Here is a 15,424-nt window from a genome sequence, read left to right on the forward strand (position 1 = left end):
AACAACAGTGAATGAATTACGGACAAATCGACAAAATAAACACGTCACCAGCAGCACAAAAATCAATACAGCATTTATTTATTTATTTATTGACTTCTGAAACTTAACTGCGATCACTGCAAATGTCATTGTTTTTTTTTTTTTTCTTCATACCTTTTACATTTTACAAAGACGATGGAGCCGGGGATGTAAACAGTACTTCTCCTTCTTCTTATTTCACTCTCTCTTTGAAACTCACAGTTTCCTCTTTGAAAGATTGTGTTGTGCTTTATCTGGATCTCAGTCTCTGTGTTTGTCTGTTTTCCAAAGGGAGGAAACAGAAACGGTCGGAGTCACTGACACAGTCACAGTGACACACAAACGTCCAGCTCTGCTCTGATCACTGACTCTGAGTCTGGAGGAAAAGAAAAAGGCAGGGTGAAGGTTCTTCTTTTGACTTCTAGGAGAATAAAACCAAGCTTGGTTCTCTTGTCGAGGGGTCTGGAAAAATAGAGAGAGCAACATCTAGAGACGCAGAAGTTTGCACAGGAATGGACTAACTTCACCCTTCTTATATCCAAACAAAACCAACAACAACAAAAAAACACCTGTAAACACAATCCTTTATAAACATTGTGCAAAGCGTCTCCAAAAAAAAAACAAAAAAAAGACATCACAAAATGGAACATTCACATTTCCCACATCATATCCTTCTCAAAAGAGCAAAAACAACCAAAAACGATCATTCATGACGCAAGGAAAATGTCTCATCTCTGTATATCTGACTTTTAAAGGTGATATACGTAACACACGTAGCATATTTAGACATAAAAATACTGTGATAAAGAAATACTGGCTTCACTGATTGCAGAACACAAGCGGTGTGCATCGTTTTGGTTTCATGCGCCGCCCGCTGGAGCTCACCTGATAATGCAGCGTATAGCACTTATAGTGACAGAAATACTCAAGTTTAAGAAACTTAAAAAGCCTCAGGACCTCTCTCAAAAACATCTTAACCTGTTGAGGAAGTTGATGATTGACTGTGTCGAGGTAAATAACTACTCAATCTTTCAGTTAGCAAGTTAGCGGATATTTAGCATTTAGAATGTTGTGTGATGGCACTTCCTCTTTCAGTCTCCGCCTGTAGCCGACATGCTAACCTTTACGAAATACGTTCAAATGTATTAAGGTGTTACAGTACAGTGATGGAATGAAAGCCGAGTTCGGTTCAGTTTGGTCCAGTACGTATTTTTGTGGGGGGGGTTTCCATTAGCAATAGTAGCAAAATAACCGTCCCTGATGGAGCTAGCTAGACCGACGACCGAATCAGCTGATTGGACGACAGAAAAGCGGTTTTCTTCAACACACGCAGTCTATTCTCAGACAAAGCTCGACGTCTTGCTGAGACAAATTGTTGTGTTACGACATACCGCGAATCGCAGTCAACACTTTAAATGCTAAATGCTACGCTGTTTTACATATATCACCTTTAAATAATCTGCACTGTACAGTTTTGTCATTTGGCCATACTCCATTTGAAATACAAAAAAAACAAAAAAAAACAAACTAGAACACTTTTAATGTACAATAAAATACTAAAACATCATCTAGTAATAGTCATTATTTAAGCATGGGGGCGGAGCTCGGGACAGGAAACCAGTGCTCGGGCCAAGAAGAGATTCTTAAAACAGAACCAACACACGTCTACAAATCCCTTTTTTTCTGTCCACGCTCTCACGTTATAGTAAACATCACATTGATTTAGGCTTGTTAATAATCTCTTTACATTCAGATAGGGGGCGCCACACCAGCGTTCAAGGGCATTAGCATCAAAGAGCTTTAAAAAACGAATCATTTGACTTCTTTTTTTGAAAAGGTCCAGTGTGCAACAGTCCTAATTTACTACGTTTTTGGTTTTCTCTGCTTTAGAATAAGCTTTTTATATAAGACTTAAAGTAAGGATGTTACAATCAAACAAACCAGAGTTTGCATTTTGCTCATCTTTTCTGGTATGTACAGGCCACCGTAGACACCTGACGCCTTTGGAAAACTGAAAAATCTGCAGTTTCATGACTAATTTTTACACACTGGACCTTTAAGAGGGAGTTAAGGCTGACACGCGCATGGACCTGAAATAAAGACGTATTCTTTGAAACCTGGGCTGAGGAAACTTTGCTGCTTGTGTTTTAAAGTAGTCGTTCACTGTGACTGTGTGTTTATATACCAGGAGTATTTGTGTCGAATAAAAGGGCAGTTTTTTTCTTCTCTGTTTTATCGGGTTTCAAAGGCACATTCTTGCTCTGCCAGGGCGTTAAAATGAACAAAAAATAAGCGAGTGTACTGTAGGCACGACTGGATACACTGATGTATATTCACATACTCACCACACACACACACACACACACACTCTCACACACAGATACACACTGTGGAAGGTACAGGAGAAACTGTGGCTCCCTTTGATGACTGGATATTTTAAATAAACCATGTAAAAATGTCCAGTGTGTAACGTTTTACTGGCGGAAATATGTTTTTTTTCTGTTGCTTTATAGGCGTTCGTTATGAGGATCGGATCGTTTGAAGTCCTGTGTCTTTGTTTATAATATAATATATGTAAATTGAGTCTCTATAATTGTTTTTTTTTTTTATCACCAAACTGCATATGAGGCTCTGAACTGCACTAAGTGGAGAAAACTGCTTTACAATCAAAATTGTTTTTCAGTTTCATCCTTTTTCCCCACGTACTTTAGACAAAGGCCTTGCAGAACAGAGGCGTCCATTTTGTGCCGCCGTTTTCTGTACGGCACAGACGGACGTGTATTTAGCATTTGAAGCTAAAGTTTATGACTCTATGGCCCACGTATGACGGATGTTTATACAACCAAGTAACAAAAGGAAACGGCATAAATGACATCCTCTCTTATAAGTAGTGCTGTCAAACGTTAGCGCACAACGGGTTTCCATGACGACTGACCAGAAAAAGACGCGCGCGACTCCACGTTTACATGACTCCCAAATGCTAAAATGAGTCTCTAAAGTAAGGCTTAACCTCAAAAACAGTCACAGTTTAACTAACAGAGCTAATAGAGCTAACTGGTAAACGGTAGCTGGACATGATGTCACGCGTCTTTTTTCGGTCAGTCATAACGGAAACGTGAAAACTTAGAAGCAGTGCCGTGGAATAGGTCAACGCGCGTTAACGCACAACGCGTTCCCATGACGACTGACCGGAAAAAGACACGTGTGACGTCTTGTTTACGTGACTCCCGAATGTTAAAATGAGTCTCTAAAGTAACGCTAAAGTTTAAAAACAGAGGCACACATACGCAGTACACAGGTACGCTGGTTATTTATAGCGCTGCTCTTTTCGTTTTAACAAAAAACAGACCGCTCCAGTTCGACTGTAGGCGCGCTAACGCCGCTAAAAGGAGCTAATGCAGCTAACGGAGCTAACTGGTAAACGGTGCCTGGACTCCGGTGTCGCGACACATAGATAGATAGACGTCATGCGCGTCTTTTTGCGGTCAGTCGTCGTCACGTAATCGACGCAAACGTGTCGTGCGTTAGCGCGCGTTAACCGATAACCGATAAGCAAAGGCCACTGTTGAAAAGGGACGAATGATTACACACTGGACCTTTAATCACTGGTACCTAAAATGAACCATTATTTTTGAAAATATCCTCACATTTCTAGCAAAGACAGAACCTGAGCAAAACTACCGACGTTTGAATCCAAGCACACAAACACACACTTACAAACGTATATGCTCCCTTTTTTTATCAAAAATCAATCTGTGATTGTCTCTCAAAGCTGGCTTCTGCTTCCTGTCCTATATATGTGTGTGTGTGTATATGTATGTGTGTGTGCGTGTGTCCCTGCTTGTCTGACTGACTCACTGCTGGAGAGAACACACAGAGTGAATGGCGGCGGCGGTGGCGGCACATTGAATCATGACATTTCCACTGGTCATCACTAGAGGGCACTGTAAGCAACACGACAGCAGGCTCGGGCACCACGAGGAAACACAACAGAATACAGAAGAAGAATAAAAAGCAGAATATTATAGCCGGCAATTAGGAAAAAGAAAAAACCCATTTAAATAATAATCATAATAATAATCATAATAATAACAATAATAATAATAACATAGCTAGTGACCTTTTTCTTCTTCTTGAGAAACTAAACACTGATGTCAGTTGTTTACTGTACGAATAGAACAACTTATTTATTCATTTATTTAGTGGAATTATAATACAAGCAAAAAATAAATTAAATTAACCCCAAAAAAAACAAAAAAATACTTTTCCTTTCCAAAAAAAGTCTCTCATCATCATCATCATCTTTTATAATCTGGCTCTCTGTTGTATTCCAGTCGGTGGAATGATTATTGACGTCCATCTTTCTCTCCTTTTCAAAGCACGACGTCCTTCTGAAGAAAGAAAGATGGAGGTTCCTGTGCAGCAAAGTTTGACCTTCAAAAAAAACGCCTCCGTCTGAATTCTTCCAAGGAAACGAGAGAGAGAAAGTCCTGACTTCTTCTTCTTCTTCTTCTTCTTCTTCCTATTGCTTTTAAAGACACAAACAGCTGCGATGGAGCAAAAAGCACTCAGGATTATCAGTTTGTTGTTATTATGGCACCACTTCTGATGGCTTTTTAAGAACACCTCCTCCTCCGTCAGGTGGTTTGGGGTTTGTGCAGCGGAGACAGTTTGTAAATCCAGTTCTGACTCACACGGAGGAGAGAGGAGAGGATGGAAAATGTACAAAAAAATCCAGATTTTCCTCCAGGACGTGGACGCAGAAACCTCTTAACTCTTCATATTTTACACGCGATTTAATCCTCTCCTGTGGCGTCAGATTTACTCTGTGTGTGATTTGTGTGTTGTTTTTGTGCGTACCTGGCTTTTTTCTTCTTCTTCTTCTTCTTCCAGGTTCACCTCAGCTTCCCTCGGCTTTCGTGGCACACAAACGCACTCGAGTCACAGCTCAGAGAAATCCCTTAAAGGTCACCTTAAAATGAGAATCATGGTTTTTTTGGGGGGAAAAAAGAGGAGGAGGAGGAGGAGAAAAATCACATTTTGGCACAGCGGAGATGAGAGAAAGATCAATCCAGCATCGCTCTCGTGGTCCCGCAGCAGGACAGAGGTCAAAGGTCAAAGGTCAAAGGTCAGTCCTTCATCACAAACTCACGCCTCGTCCTGAGAAGATAAACAGAGTCGACGTCGTCTGGAAACTGGGAATAAAAACTTCTTCATGTCTGGACAAAAAAAAAAGGCCCAATGGAACTTTAGCGTCAAGCTAAATGAAGCTAATAGCCGCCTCCGTCCAGACTTTGTGTGTGTGTGTGAGAAGTGTGTATGTGTGTGTGTGTGAGATAAGCGGAGAGTGTGTTGTCAGTTCATGTCGATGGTGTTAAAGACCCACTCTGTGAACTTCTTGAGTTTGGCGGCAGAGGTCTGCGACTCCTCCTGCAAACGCTGGTTGTCCTCCCACAGCCTCTTAATCTGAGCCTGAAGACGAAGCTTCTCCTCGCGCTCCTGTCAAAGACAAGAAACGTTTTTAAAGTTTACTTTCCTGCAGGGACAATAACGTTTTTCTTTATCACCATTGTCGACGCGAGCGAGTCAACTCTGCCAACGCTGAGTCACAACTTAACAGGACTTAAGGGATTAGTGGGCAGATTTAATCTGATGCCAAAAGCACAACACGCGGTTAATTATGGAACAGAAAAAGAAATGGAAATAAATAGTGAGACTGTAACCTGAGACAAATATATCGACACCGCTTAGTTTTTAACAGAATTGGTAGAAAAGAGTCCATTAATCTGTAGATTATGTCCTTGATTCATTGGATTAGCTTCCACAAAATGACAGAAAATTTTTATTTCTGTTTCCAAAACCTAATAATGATGATTATTCAGTTTTTTTAGTCAAAGAAAACAGAAAATTCTGACATTTAAAAGACAAAAAAAACACTTAAACTGATTAATCGATGATTAAAATCATAATAATTAATTTGGTAATCGACTAATATTAACCAATGAATAGTTGCAGTCCTATTTAGAAGAATATAAAGACACTTTTTTTTGGAAGAGCATGTATGAAAGGTATATTACAGTCAATGATTTATATAGAAATAAAGTGGTGATTGAAGAAAACAACAGTTTGAGAGATTATAGTCAAATCTGAGTCAGCATTTAACAACATTTATCAGCAGAGCGGAAGCAAATATAACGGTGACGGCACTCAAACGCTGACTGTGCATCTTTTATTGAAGAGAAAATATTAATTTACACTTTTTTTTTCACTCCTACTGGCACTGGAAGAGAAAAAGGGAACGAGTAAATAATCTTTAAGTGTAAACTAACTATAGAATATGAACGTTACAACTTCTCTCTCACCTTCTTCAGGTCTTCCTGGAGCATCTTCACGATGGCCTCCAGCTTAGTCACCTTCCTCTCCAGCCCTATGTGACCCTCACTGACACACAGGAAACAGCAAAGGTTAGTGTCATTGTTGATTCTTAAAAAACATCATAAATATAACAGTAAAATATCATTCAGGAATATTTTCTTTTGCATCATCTGAACATGACCTGATAGTTATTAGTAAGGAAGTTAATTTTTTTACTGGCGCTAAAGGAGCTAACGCAGATAAATGGTAAACGGTGCCTGGACTCTGGTGTCGCGGCACGTAAACGTGACATCATGTGCGTCTTTTTCCGGTCAGTTGTCGTACACTTACGGCGTCAAGGTAAACGCACATTAGCGCATGACACGTTTCCATGACAACTGACCGGAAACTCTCTAAAGTAACGCTAAACTTTAAAAACAGACGCACACCTACGCAGTACACAGGTACGCTGGCTATTTGTAGCGCTGCTCTTTTCGTTTAATAAACAGACCACTCCAGTTCGACTGTAGGAGCACTAACGGCGTTAAAGGAGCTAACGCAGCTAACGGAGCTAACGGAGCTAACGGAGCTAACGGAGCTAACGGAGCTAACAGGTAAACGGTGCCTGGACTCCGGTGCCACGGCACATAAACATGACGACACAAGTGTCTTTTTCCAGTAAGCCTTCATGGAAACGCTGCGTACATTCACGTGTGCTAGGAGCGCTAAAGGAGCTGAACGCAGCTAACTGGTAAACGGTGCCTGGACTCTGGTGTCGCGGCACGTAAACATGACGACACACGCGTCTTTTTCCGGTCAGTCGTCATGGAAGCGCATCATGTGTTAACGTGTGTTAGGATCGCTAACGCCACTAAAGGAGCTAACACAGCTAAAGGAGCTAACTGGTAAACACTGCCTGGACACCTGTGGCACGACGTCGGGTGCGTCTTTTTCCTGTCAGTCGTCATGGAAACGTGGCATACATTCACGTGTGCTAGGAGCGCTAAAGGAGCTAAACGCAGCTAAATGGTAAACGCTGCCTGGACACCTGTGGCACGACGTCGGGTGCGTCTTTTTCCGGTCAGTCGTCATGGAAACGCGTCATGCGTTAACGTGTGTTAGGAGCGCTTACGCCACTAAAGGAGCTAACGCAGCTAAAGGAGCTAACTGGTAAACGCTGCCTGGACACCTGTGGCACGACTTCGGGTGCGTCTTTTTTCCGGTCAGTCGTCATGGAAACGCGTCATGCGTTAACGTGTGTTAGGAGCGCTAACGCCACTAAAGGAGCTAACTGGTAAACGCTGCCTGGACACCTGTGGCACTCTTGAAACTCGCCATACGTTCGTGTGCGTTAACGTCAACGCCGTTTACACCAGCACTATTTATAACTCAATATATTTTCCATCAGCCTCACTGAGGTCGGGTTCTCTTTTACAAGAAAGAAAACATCTACGACGACAAAATAAAACACTACAAAGTATATAAGTATAACTTTTAAAGCATCTATATGTCATTATACACCTGTAATCACACATCCTGACTCCGGTGAGTAAGACGTTACCTGGACGAGGGTCGAGACAGTGGAGCAGGCTGCAGCTCTATGTGAGGCTGCTGAGGGCTGGACGCTCCGCTGCTCCGGTGGTTTGAATCTCCAAACACATAACTTCTCTGGACTGGAAAGAGCAGAAACACTCATTTAAATAAAACACTGATTTAATCAAAGTCTTAAAGTTTAACTTAAAAACAGGGAGCGATAAATACCATAGTGTGTGTTTCGTTCACTCTCAAAGGTGCTGGCCACGTCCACCAGGTGAGTCCACTCCAGGGGGCTGTCCCTGTCTCCGGATGGGAGGGGCATCAGCTCCTGTGGGAGGGGCCCACGGTGACGCTCCACCAAATCCACCAGCGACGTGTCGGATGCCGAGAGATCACCTACAAAAAAAAGAGATTAGTTAATGAAATCCAGTCAAAAGGGGGCAGCAGATTCACATTAACTCTTCTATGTTTTTTTAAGCTATATAACATGAACAAAATATAACATTTAACACACTTTTCCTTCAGGGATTACGAATATATTGGTGTTTTAAGCTTCTTACCGTGAAGTTTGACGCCGAGCTTGTACGAGGGTCGTCGCAGAGGGACGCCGCGGGTGGTGGGCGAGCGCGGGAGCGTGGAGCAGCTGAAGAGGACGTCGGCGCCGAGCGCCGGCTCCATCACGGAGTCGCAGAGCGACGGCAGCCGCTGGCCGCGGTAGATGCTCTCGTCTGACAGCGTGCGGTGGAGGGATCGGCGGCGGCTGAGAGGCTGGCTCGGAGGGGACTTCTGACCATGATGCTGGAAATAAACAGGAAAGAAACAGTGTTTTCAGATTAAAACTATTTAATCTTTATAGTTTTTTAATGTTTTATTGTATGACATGTTTATTTGTGTTGTTTTTATATTTTCTACAGTATTATTAATTGCTTTATTGTTTGTTCATATGTCTATTAGGTCACACCTTTGCATGTTTGATTTGTTTTATTTACTTATCTCTGATGTGCCGCACATTGTTTCAGCTGTTGTTGTTTTTAAAGTGCTTTATAAATAAAGTTGGATTGGATTGAATTGAAAGAGTTGTGGCATTGTTCAGACTAGAATAGGAACCCTAGAGTTTTCAAAGTAAAATCATTTAAAACATCCAAAAATGCCTGGGTAATATGGATAGCAGGCGTATCAAGACCACAATTTAAGCGTTTTCAAACGGTAACAGTGTCTAAAACACTAAATATGACGTCACATATACAGAAAATGTGGAAGACAAGAGATCTTTTCTTATTTACCCAGGATTTTTGAAAAGGCTTGGTACATTTACACCAAAATTAGCCGGGGTAAAACTTTCCCTGAACCCCAAACTTTCACCAGAAGAAGCACCTACTTGCGAATAGGGATTTTTCAGATTACCAGGAACGGAATAAGTTGCCTTTCTTCTCGTTTTTAAATCTCTTAAATGAGCTTTTTATCTCAACGTCAGTTAAACTTTTATTTGTGTTATTTTTTACTACTTTTGCGGATGTTTTCATGTTTGCGTTTATCATTTATTGTCTGTTTTTGTGTCTATTTTAACCACCTATTATGTACATACAGATTTTCGACTGTATAGCACTTTGGTGCAACTCTGTTGTTTTAAACGTGCTTTATAAATAAAGTTGGATTGGATTGGATTATTAATTTCGCCATCGGCCATATGTAGCAAGAGAAAAGTGGAAAAACAAACCACACAGATTACCGGGAATTCTTTTCAGAATTCTTCTAAATTCAGTGGACTAAGTGTCTTTTAACCACTGTTCGTGTACCTTGTCCTTGTGTCTGCGTGGCGGCGGTGGACTGTCTGGAGCGGCGTGCCTCTTCACATCTTCCTCCATCGTAGATTTGGCGTGAGGCTGCGGTGAGTGCATGTCCCGCAGAGAGGGCCTGGCTGCAGGGGTCGGAATCCGGTCCACGTCCAGTCCTCCCTCACCTGGAGACTTCCTATAAACACACACACACACACAAATTTCACTGTTAGTGTGTCTATTTCCCTAGTGTGTGCACTTACAGTGTAGTTCTCTCTTCAGCCACAAGAGGGTGAAAACACATAAGGCACTCAGTCGTTGATGACTTGTATGTGATAAACAAAACCACACACACACACTGCTGTAGCTGCCGATGACCCACTAAATCTAACATCCCCGCGCCACACATATATTATAATTAATGTATCATTTACATAATTTATGCATATGTATACGGCTTTAAATCCAGGATTAGACTTGGATCTCGAGATAAAGGCCTGTTTTATTGCTTCTTACTTGCGCGTGTCTCCAAAGTCCACAGAGTTGATGGTGGAGCCCGGTTTCCTCCAGCCGATCAGATACTTGGACTGAGCTCCCTGACGAGGGTAGAAGCTCTTGGGACCGGGAGACACCGAGGACTGGGACGACGGGGACGTGGCCGAGGACGAGGACTCCTCTCTGGGGGAGCTGTGAGCCGAGTGTCTGGCGCTGATGGATAGACGGAGGAGAGGAAGAGGAAGAGGAGGTGGTAAGATTACAAAAAAAAAAGAGTCTAGGATGGAAAAACCATCGTCATTTACAGCTTTATTAGACACATAAGAGCAGTAAAAGGTGCTTTTATTACAATGCACCGCCACAAAAACATCAGACACAGAGGATTAAAGTGGATAAATTAAACCTGACACACTATTTTTGGAAGATATCAAGTGATTAATGGCATTTTATTTTGCTTTTCATAGTCGTTTTTGCATAATTAATTTGCAAGTTAAAGCAACTCTTAGCAGAGAATCGGGATTGGGAACAAAAAGTCACTTTATGCACTTGACTTTTACGTTTATTTTAGATATAAAGAAGTCCAATAAACCTCAGGTAAGACACTGTCTACTTCAGAAAGAGCAGGTGCACTTTGCTGGAGATCCAGTTTAGAAGCTTTCGAATAATTATAATTATAAATTCATGCTTGAGCCAAGCATTAATACAAGCTTATATAGATAATTAAGTACATAATTACTGTTAGGAAACGTCATGTGTTATTGAGTTAGAGATGGGGAAACTGTGTCATCATGGTGTCACCTGTGCAGCTTCTCATTCCCAATTCCACCCCCGACTACGACAGAAAACAACAGCAGCTTAAATACGACAGCGAGGTCGTGAACTGTAACTCAATCTGAACGAGGCTCATTAAGACTCGCTCGAGCAGGAAGTGCACAGTCGTGATCTTGACGGCAGTTCAACTGCAGAGGGAGAGGGGGAAAAAAACGAACCAAAAAAAAAAGAAAGAAAACACAACTGGACACATGTTTCACATTTCCTGAGGCTTAATGTGGAAAGATAAGACGCTGGTGGAGATTACTCCCGCGCTTGGTTTTCCAGGAAGGGATCGGTAACAGGGAGATGGTCGATTAGACGTTCTTCTTGGGCGAGGAAATATTAGCCTGAGTAATGACGGGAGATGATGAAGCCAATACTGAGATGACAAATTAAGGCGCAGTTGAATTTAAAACACAAAACCTCATTGAATTGATGTAAATGAAGCTGCATGGTGAAACTTAAGATCTGAGATTCACACACTATTTATCATCGAGTGTTGCTGGAGGGTACACTACTGTTCAAAAGTTTGGGGTAGTTTAGAATTGTCCGTATTTACTTTTTTTTCCAATGAATACAACATCTACCTATAAAGAAAGTTGTGTTGAATTTTTGAAATTCAGGAAATGATCCATTTTCCCTGATGCACTTTGACAGTGAGCTGACTTTCTTCTAAAGAAAGAAAGTATCTCGGAATGACTTGAAATTTACCTTCATAATAGTCGGCATCGCCCTGAACAAGGATCTGTTGAAAATATTTGCAAAACTCTTAAGGAATAATTTGAATGAATTTTTGAAAATCAGGAAATGATCCATTTTCCCTGATGCACTTTGACAGTGAGCTGACTTTCTTCTCAAAAACAAAAAGTATCTCTGAATGACTTGAAATTTACCATCATAATAGTCGGCATCGCCCTGAAAAAGGATCCCTTGAAAATATTTGCAAAACTCTTAAGGAATATTTTTAATGAATTTTTGAAATTCAGGAAATGATCCATTTTCCCTGATGCACTTTGCCAGTGAGCTGACTTTCTTCTCAAAAACAAAAAGTATCTCGGAATGACTTGAAATTTACCATCATAATAGTCGGCATCACCCTGAACAAGGATCAGTTGAAAATATTTGCAAAGCTCTTAAGGAATAATTTTAATGAATTTTTGAAATTCAGGAAATGATCCATTTTCCCTGATGCACTTTGACAGTGAGCTGACTTCCTTCTCAAAAACAAAAAGTATCTCGGAATGACTTGAAATTTACCATCATAATAGTCGGCATCGCCCTGAACAAGGATGCGTTGAAAATATTTGCAAAACTCTAAAGTAATAATTTTAATGATTTTTTGAAATTCAGGAAATTATCCATTTGCCCTGATGCACTTTGACAGTGAGCTGACTTTCTTCTCGAAAACAAAAAGTATCTCGGAATGACTTGAAATTTACCATCATAATAGTCGGCATCGCCCTGAGCAAGGATGCGTTGAAAATATTTGCAAACCTCTTAAGGAATATTTTTAATGAATTTTTGAAAATCAGGAAATTATCCATTTGCCCTGATGCACTTTGACAGTGGGCTGACTTTCTTCTCAAAAACAAAAAGTATCTCGGAATGACTTGAAATTTACCATCATAATAGTCGGCATCACCCTGAACAAGGATCAGTTGAAAATATTTGCAAAGCTCTTAAGGAATAATTTTAATGAATTTTTGAAATTCAGGAAATGATCCATTTTCCCTGATGCACTTTGACAGTGAGCTGACTTTCTTCTCAAAAACAAAAAGTATCTCGGAATAACTTGAAATTTACCATCATAATAGTCGGCATCGCCCTGAGCAAGGATGCGTTGAAAATATTTGCAAACCTCTTAAGGAATATTTTTAATGAATTTTTGAAAATCAGGAAATTATCCATTTGCCCTGATGCACTTTGACAGTGGGCTGACTTTCTTCTCAAAAACAAAAAGTACCTCAGAATGACTTGAAATTTACCTTCATAATAGTTGGCATCGCCCTGAAAAAGGATCCCTTGAAAATATTTGCAAAACTCTTAAGGAATATTTTTAATGAATTTTTGAAATTCAGGAAATGATCCATTTACCCTGATGCACTTTGACAGTGAGCTGACTTTCTTCTCGAAAACAAAAAGTATCTCTGAATGACTTGAAATTTACCATCATAATAGTCGGCATCGCCCTGAAAAAGGATCCCTTGAAAATATTTGCAAAACTCTTAAGGAATATTTTTAATGAATTTTTGAAAATCAGGAAATTATCCATTTGCCCTGATGCACTTTGCCAGTGAGCTGACTTTCTTCTCAAAAACAAAAAGTATCTCGGAATGACTTGAAATTTACCATCATAATAGTCGGCATCGCCCTGAGCAAGGTTGCGTTGAAAATATTTGCAACACCCTTAAGGAATATTTTTAATGAATTTTTGAAAATCAGGAAATTATCCATTTGCCCTGATGCACTTTGCCAGTGAGCTGACTTTCTTCTCAAAAACAAAAAGTATCTCGGAATGACTTGAAATTTACCATCATAATAGTCGGCATCACCCTGAACAAGGATCAGTTGAAAATATTTGCAAAGCTCTTAAGGAATAATTTTAATGAATTTTTGAAATACAGGAAATGATCCATTTTCCCTGATGCACTTTGACAGTGAGCTGACTTTCTTCTCAAAAACAAAAAGTATCTCGGAATGACTTGAAATTTACCATCATAATAGTCGGCATCGCCCTGAGCAAGGATGCGTTGAAAATATTTGCAAAACTCTTAAGGAATAATTTTAATGATTTTTTGAAATTCAGGAAATTATCCATTTGCCCTGATGCACTTTGCCAGTGAGCTGACTTTCTTCTCAAAAACAAAAAGTACCTCAGAATGACTTGAAATTTACCTTCATAATAGTTGGCATCGCCCTGAACAAGGATGTGTTGAAAATATTTGCAAAGCTCTTAAGGAATAATTTTAATTAATTTTTTGAAATTCAGGAAATGATCCATTTTCCCTGATGCACTTTGACAGTGAGCTGACTTTAGTCTCAAAAACAAAAAGTATCTCGGAAAGACTTGATATTTACCATAATAATAGTCGGCATCGCCCTGAGCAAGGATGCGTTGAAAATATTTGCAAACCTCTTAAGGAATATTTTTTATGAATTTTCGAAAATCAGGAAATGATCTATTTTCCCTGATGCACTTTGACAGTGAGCTGAGTTTCTTCTCAAAAACAAAAAGTATCTCGGAATGACTTGAAATTTACCTTCATAATAGTCGGCATCGCCCTGAAAAAGGATCCCTTGAAAATATTTGTAAACCTCTTAAGGAATAATTTTAATGAATTTTTGAAATTCAGGAAATGATCCATTTTCCCTGATATACTCTGCCAGTGAGCTGACTTTCTTCTTCTTTATCTTCCTCATCTTAACTTGTTATTCACCATCCCACAGATTTCCTTAAAAGGACTCAGTTGTGAACTGCTCTAATCTCTTAAACAAACACTATAAAAGTGTAAAAACACAGACCTGGAGTGAGATCCTGCATCACTCAGGCTGAACGTGCTGCTTTCTCTGATGAGGAGATGAGTCGGCGGGCTGCGCCCGGTGCCTTCCAGGCTGCGTTCTCCCGGAGGCCCCGGGGACTCTGCAGCGGCGGGCGACCTCTCCAGCATCCTGCGTCCTCCCTCTGTGGGGCTGTGCCACGGCGACGCCGACCTCTCCCTGCTCTCTCTGCTCCCGCTGGGCGCCAGCAGCGACGTGGTGCTGCCGTGGTGAGAGTGCGGGTGCGAGGAGTGGTGCGAGGCGCCGTACGAGCTGGTGTCGATGCCGCTGTCGGCCGACGCCCCCTGCAGGTAGCCTCCTCCGCCCAGGCCGTTGGGCTCGGGTTCGCCCGGGTCGCCGCCGGAGCCTCCGCCCGCTCCCATCTCGTACCATTTGTCGCTGTCGCTGTGGGCGCCGCTGGACGCCGTGCTGGACAGAGTGTTGCTGCTGGAGTGGCCGGAGTACGGGCCGTCAGACTGACAGAGGGGAAACGGAGAGTTAATAATAGTCGCTCAGGGGTGTTTACAGGTCAGAGGAAAAGCATCAAAAACTTTGATCATTGTTCCAGCCTGGTATTCAAATCCACCTGGAGTGATTTAAATCACATTCTGACCTCACATCTTAAGAACACAGAAACATTTGGAGGTGGTTTAAGGACTCGGCATTCCTGAGCACGCATGAATGCAAACTGTTCTCAGGACAGAAACTGATACGGGGTTTTTCTCCGAGGCCAATGTTGAATTTTAGAAATCAGCACAGGCAATTCTTTTTGGGCCCAAATACAGTATTTAAGCAATTTTCTTTTTCTTCCCCCCTTTATTAACTGTTTAGAGATAAGAAATAATACAAAATACTTCAGGTCTGTCTCTCCAGTCTACATTGCAGTGCTATTATAC

At 41.2% G+C, this 15,424-nt stretch overlaps 1 protein-coding gene across 1 annotated transcript in view; it reads right to left on the reverse strand.

Moving 5' to 3' along the window:
* Positions 1-5,373: 5,373 nt before the first annotated feature.
* sipa1l1 (signal-induced proliferation-associated 1 like 1) overlaps positions 5,374-15,424 on the reverse strand; it is a gene marked incomplete at both ends in the record, with an annotated part of 35,163 nt that continues 25,112 nt past the window's right edge. The window contains 8 exons of the mRNA XM_083899245.1: positions 5,374-5,517; positions 6,381-6,459; positions 7,934-8,045; positions 8,134-8,304; positions 8,469-8,706; positions 9,705-9,879; positions 10,200-10,391; positions 14,514-15,004. Coding sequence (XP_083755371.1) covers positions 5,374-5,517; positions 6,381-6,459; positions 7,934-8,045; positions 8,134-8,304; positions 8,469-8,706; positions 9,705-9,879; positions 10,200-10,391; positions 14,514-15,004 — 1,602 coding nt within the window. The remainder of the gene's footprint in view (positions 5,518-6,380; positions 6,460-7,933; positions 8,046-8,133; positions 8,305-8,468; positions 8,707-9,704; positions 9,880-10,199; positions 10,392-14,513; positions 15,005-15,424) is intronic.

This window comes from Microchirus variegatus (genome assembly GCF_963457635.1).
Source record: "Microchirus variegatus genome assembly, chromosome: 12".
NCBI lineage: Eukaryota > Metazoa > Chordata > Actinopteri > Pleuronectiformes > Soleidae > Microchirus > Microchirus variegatus.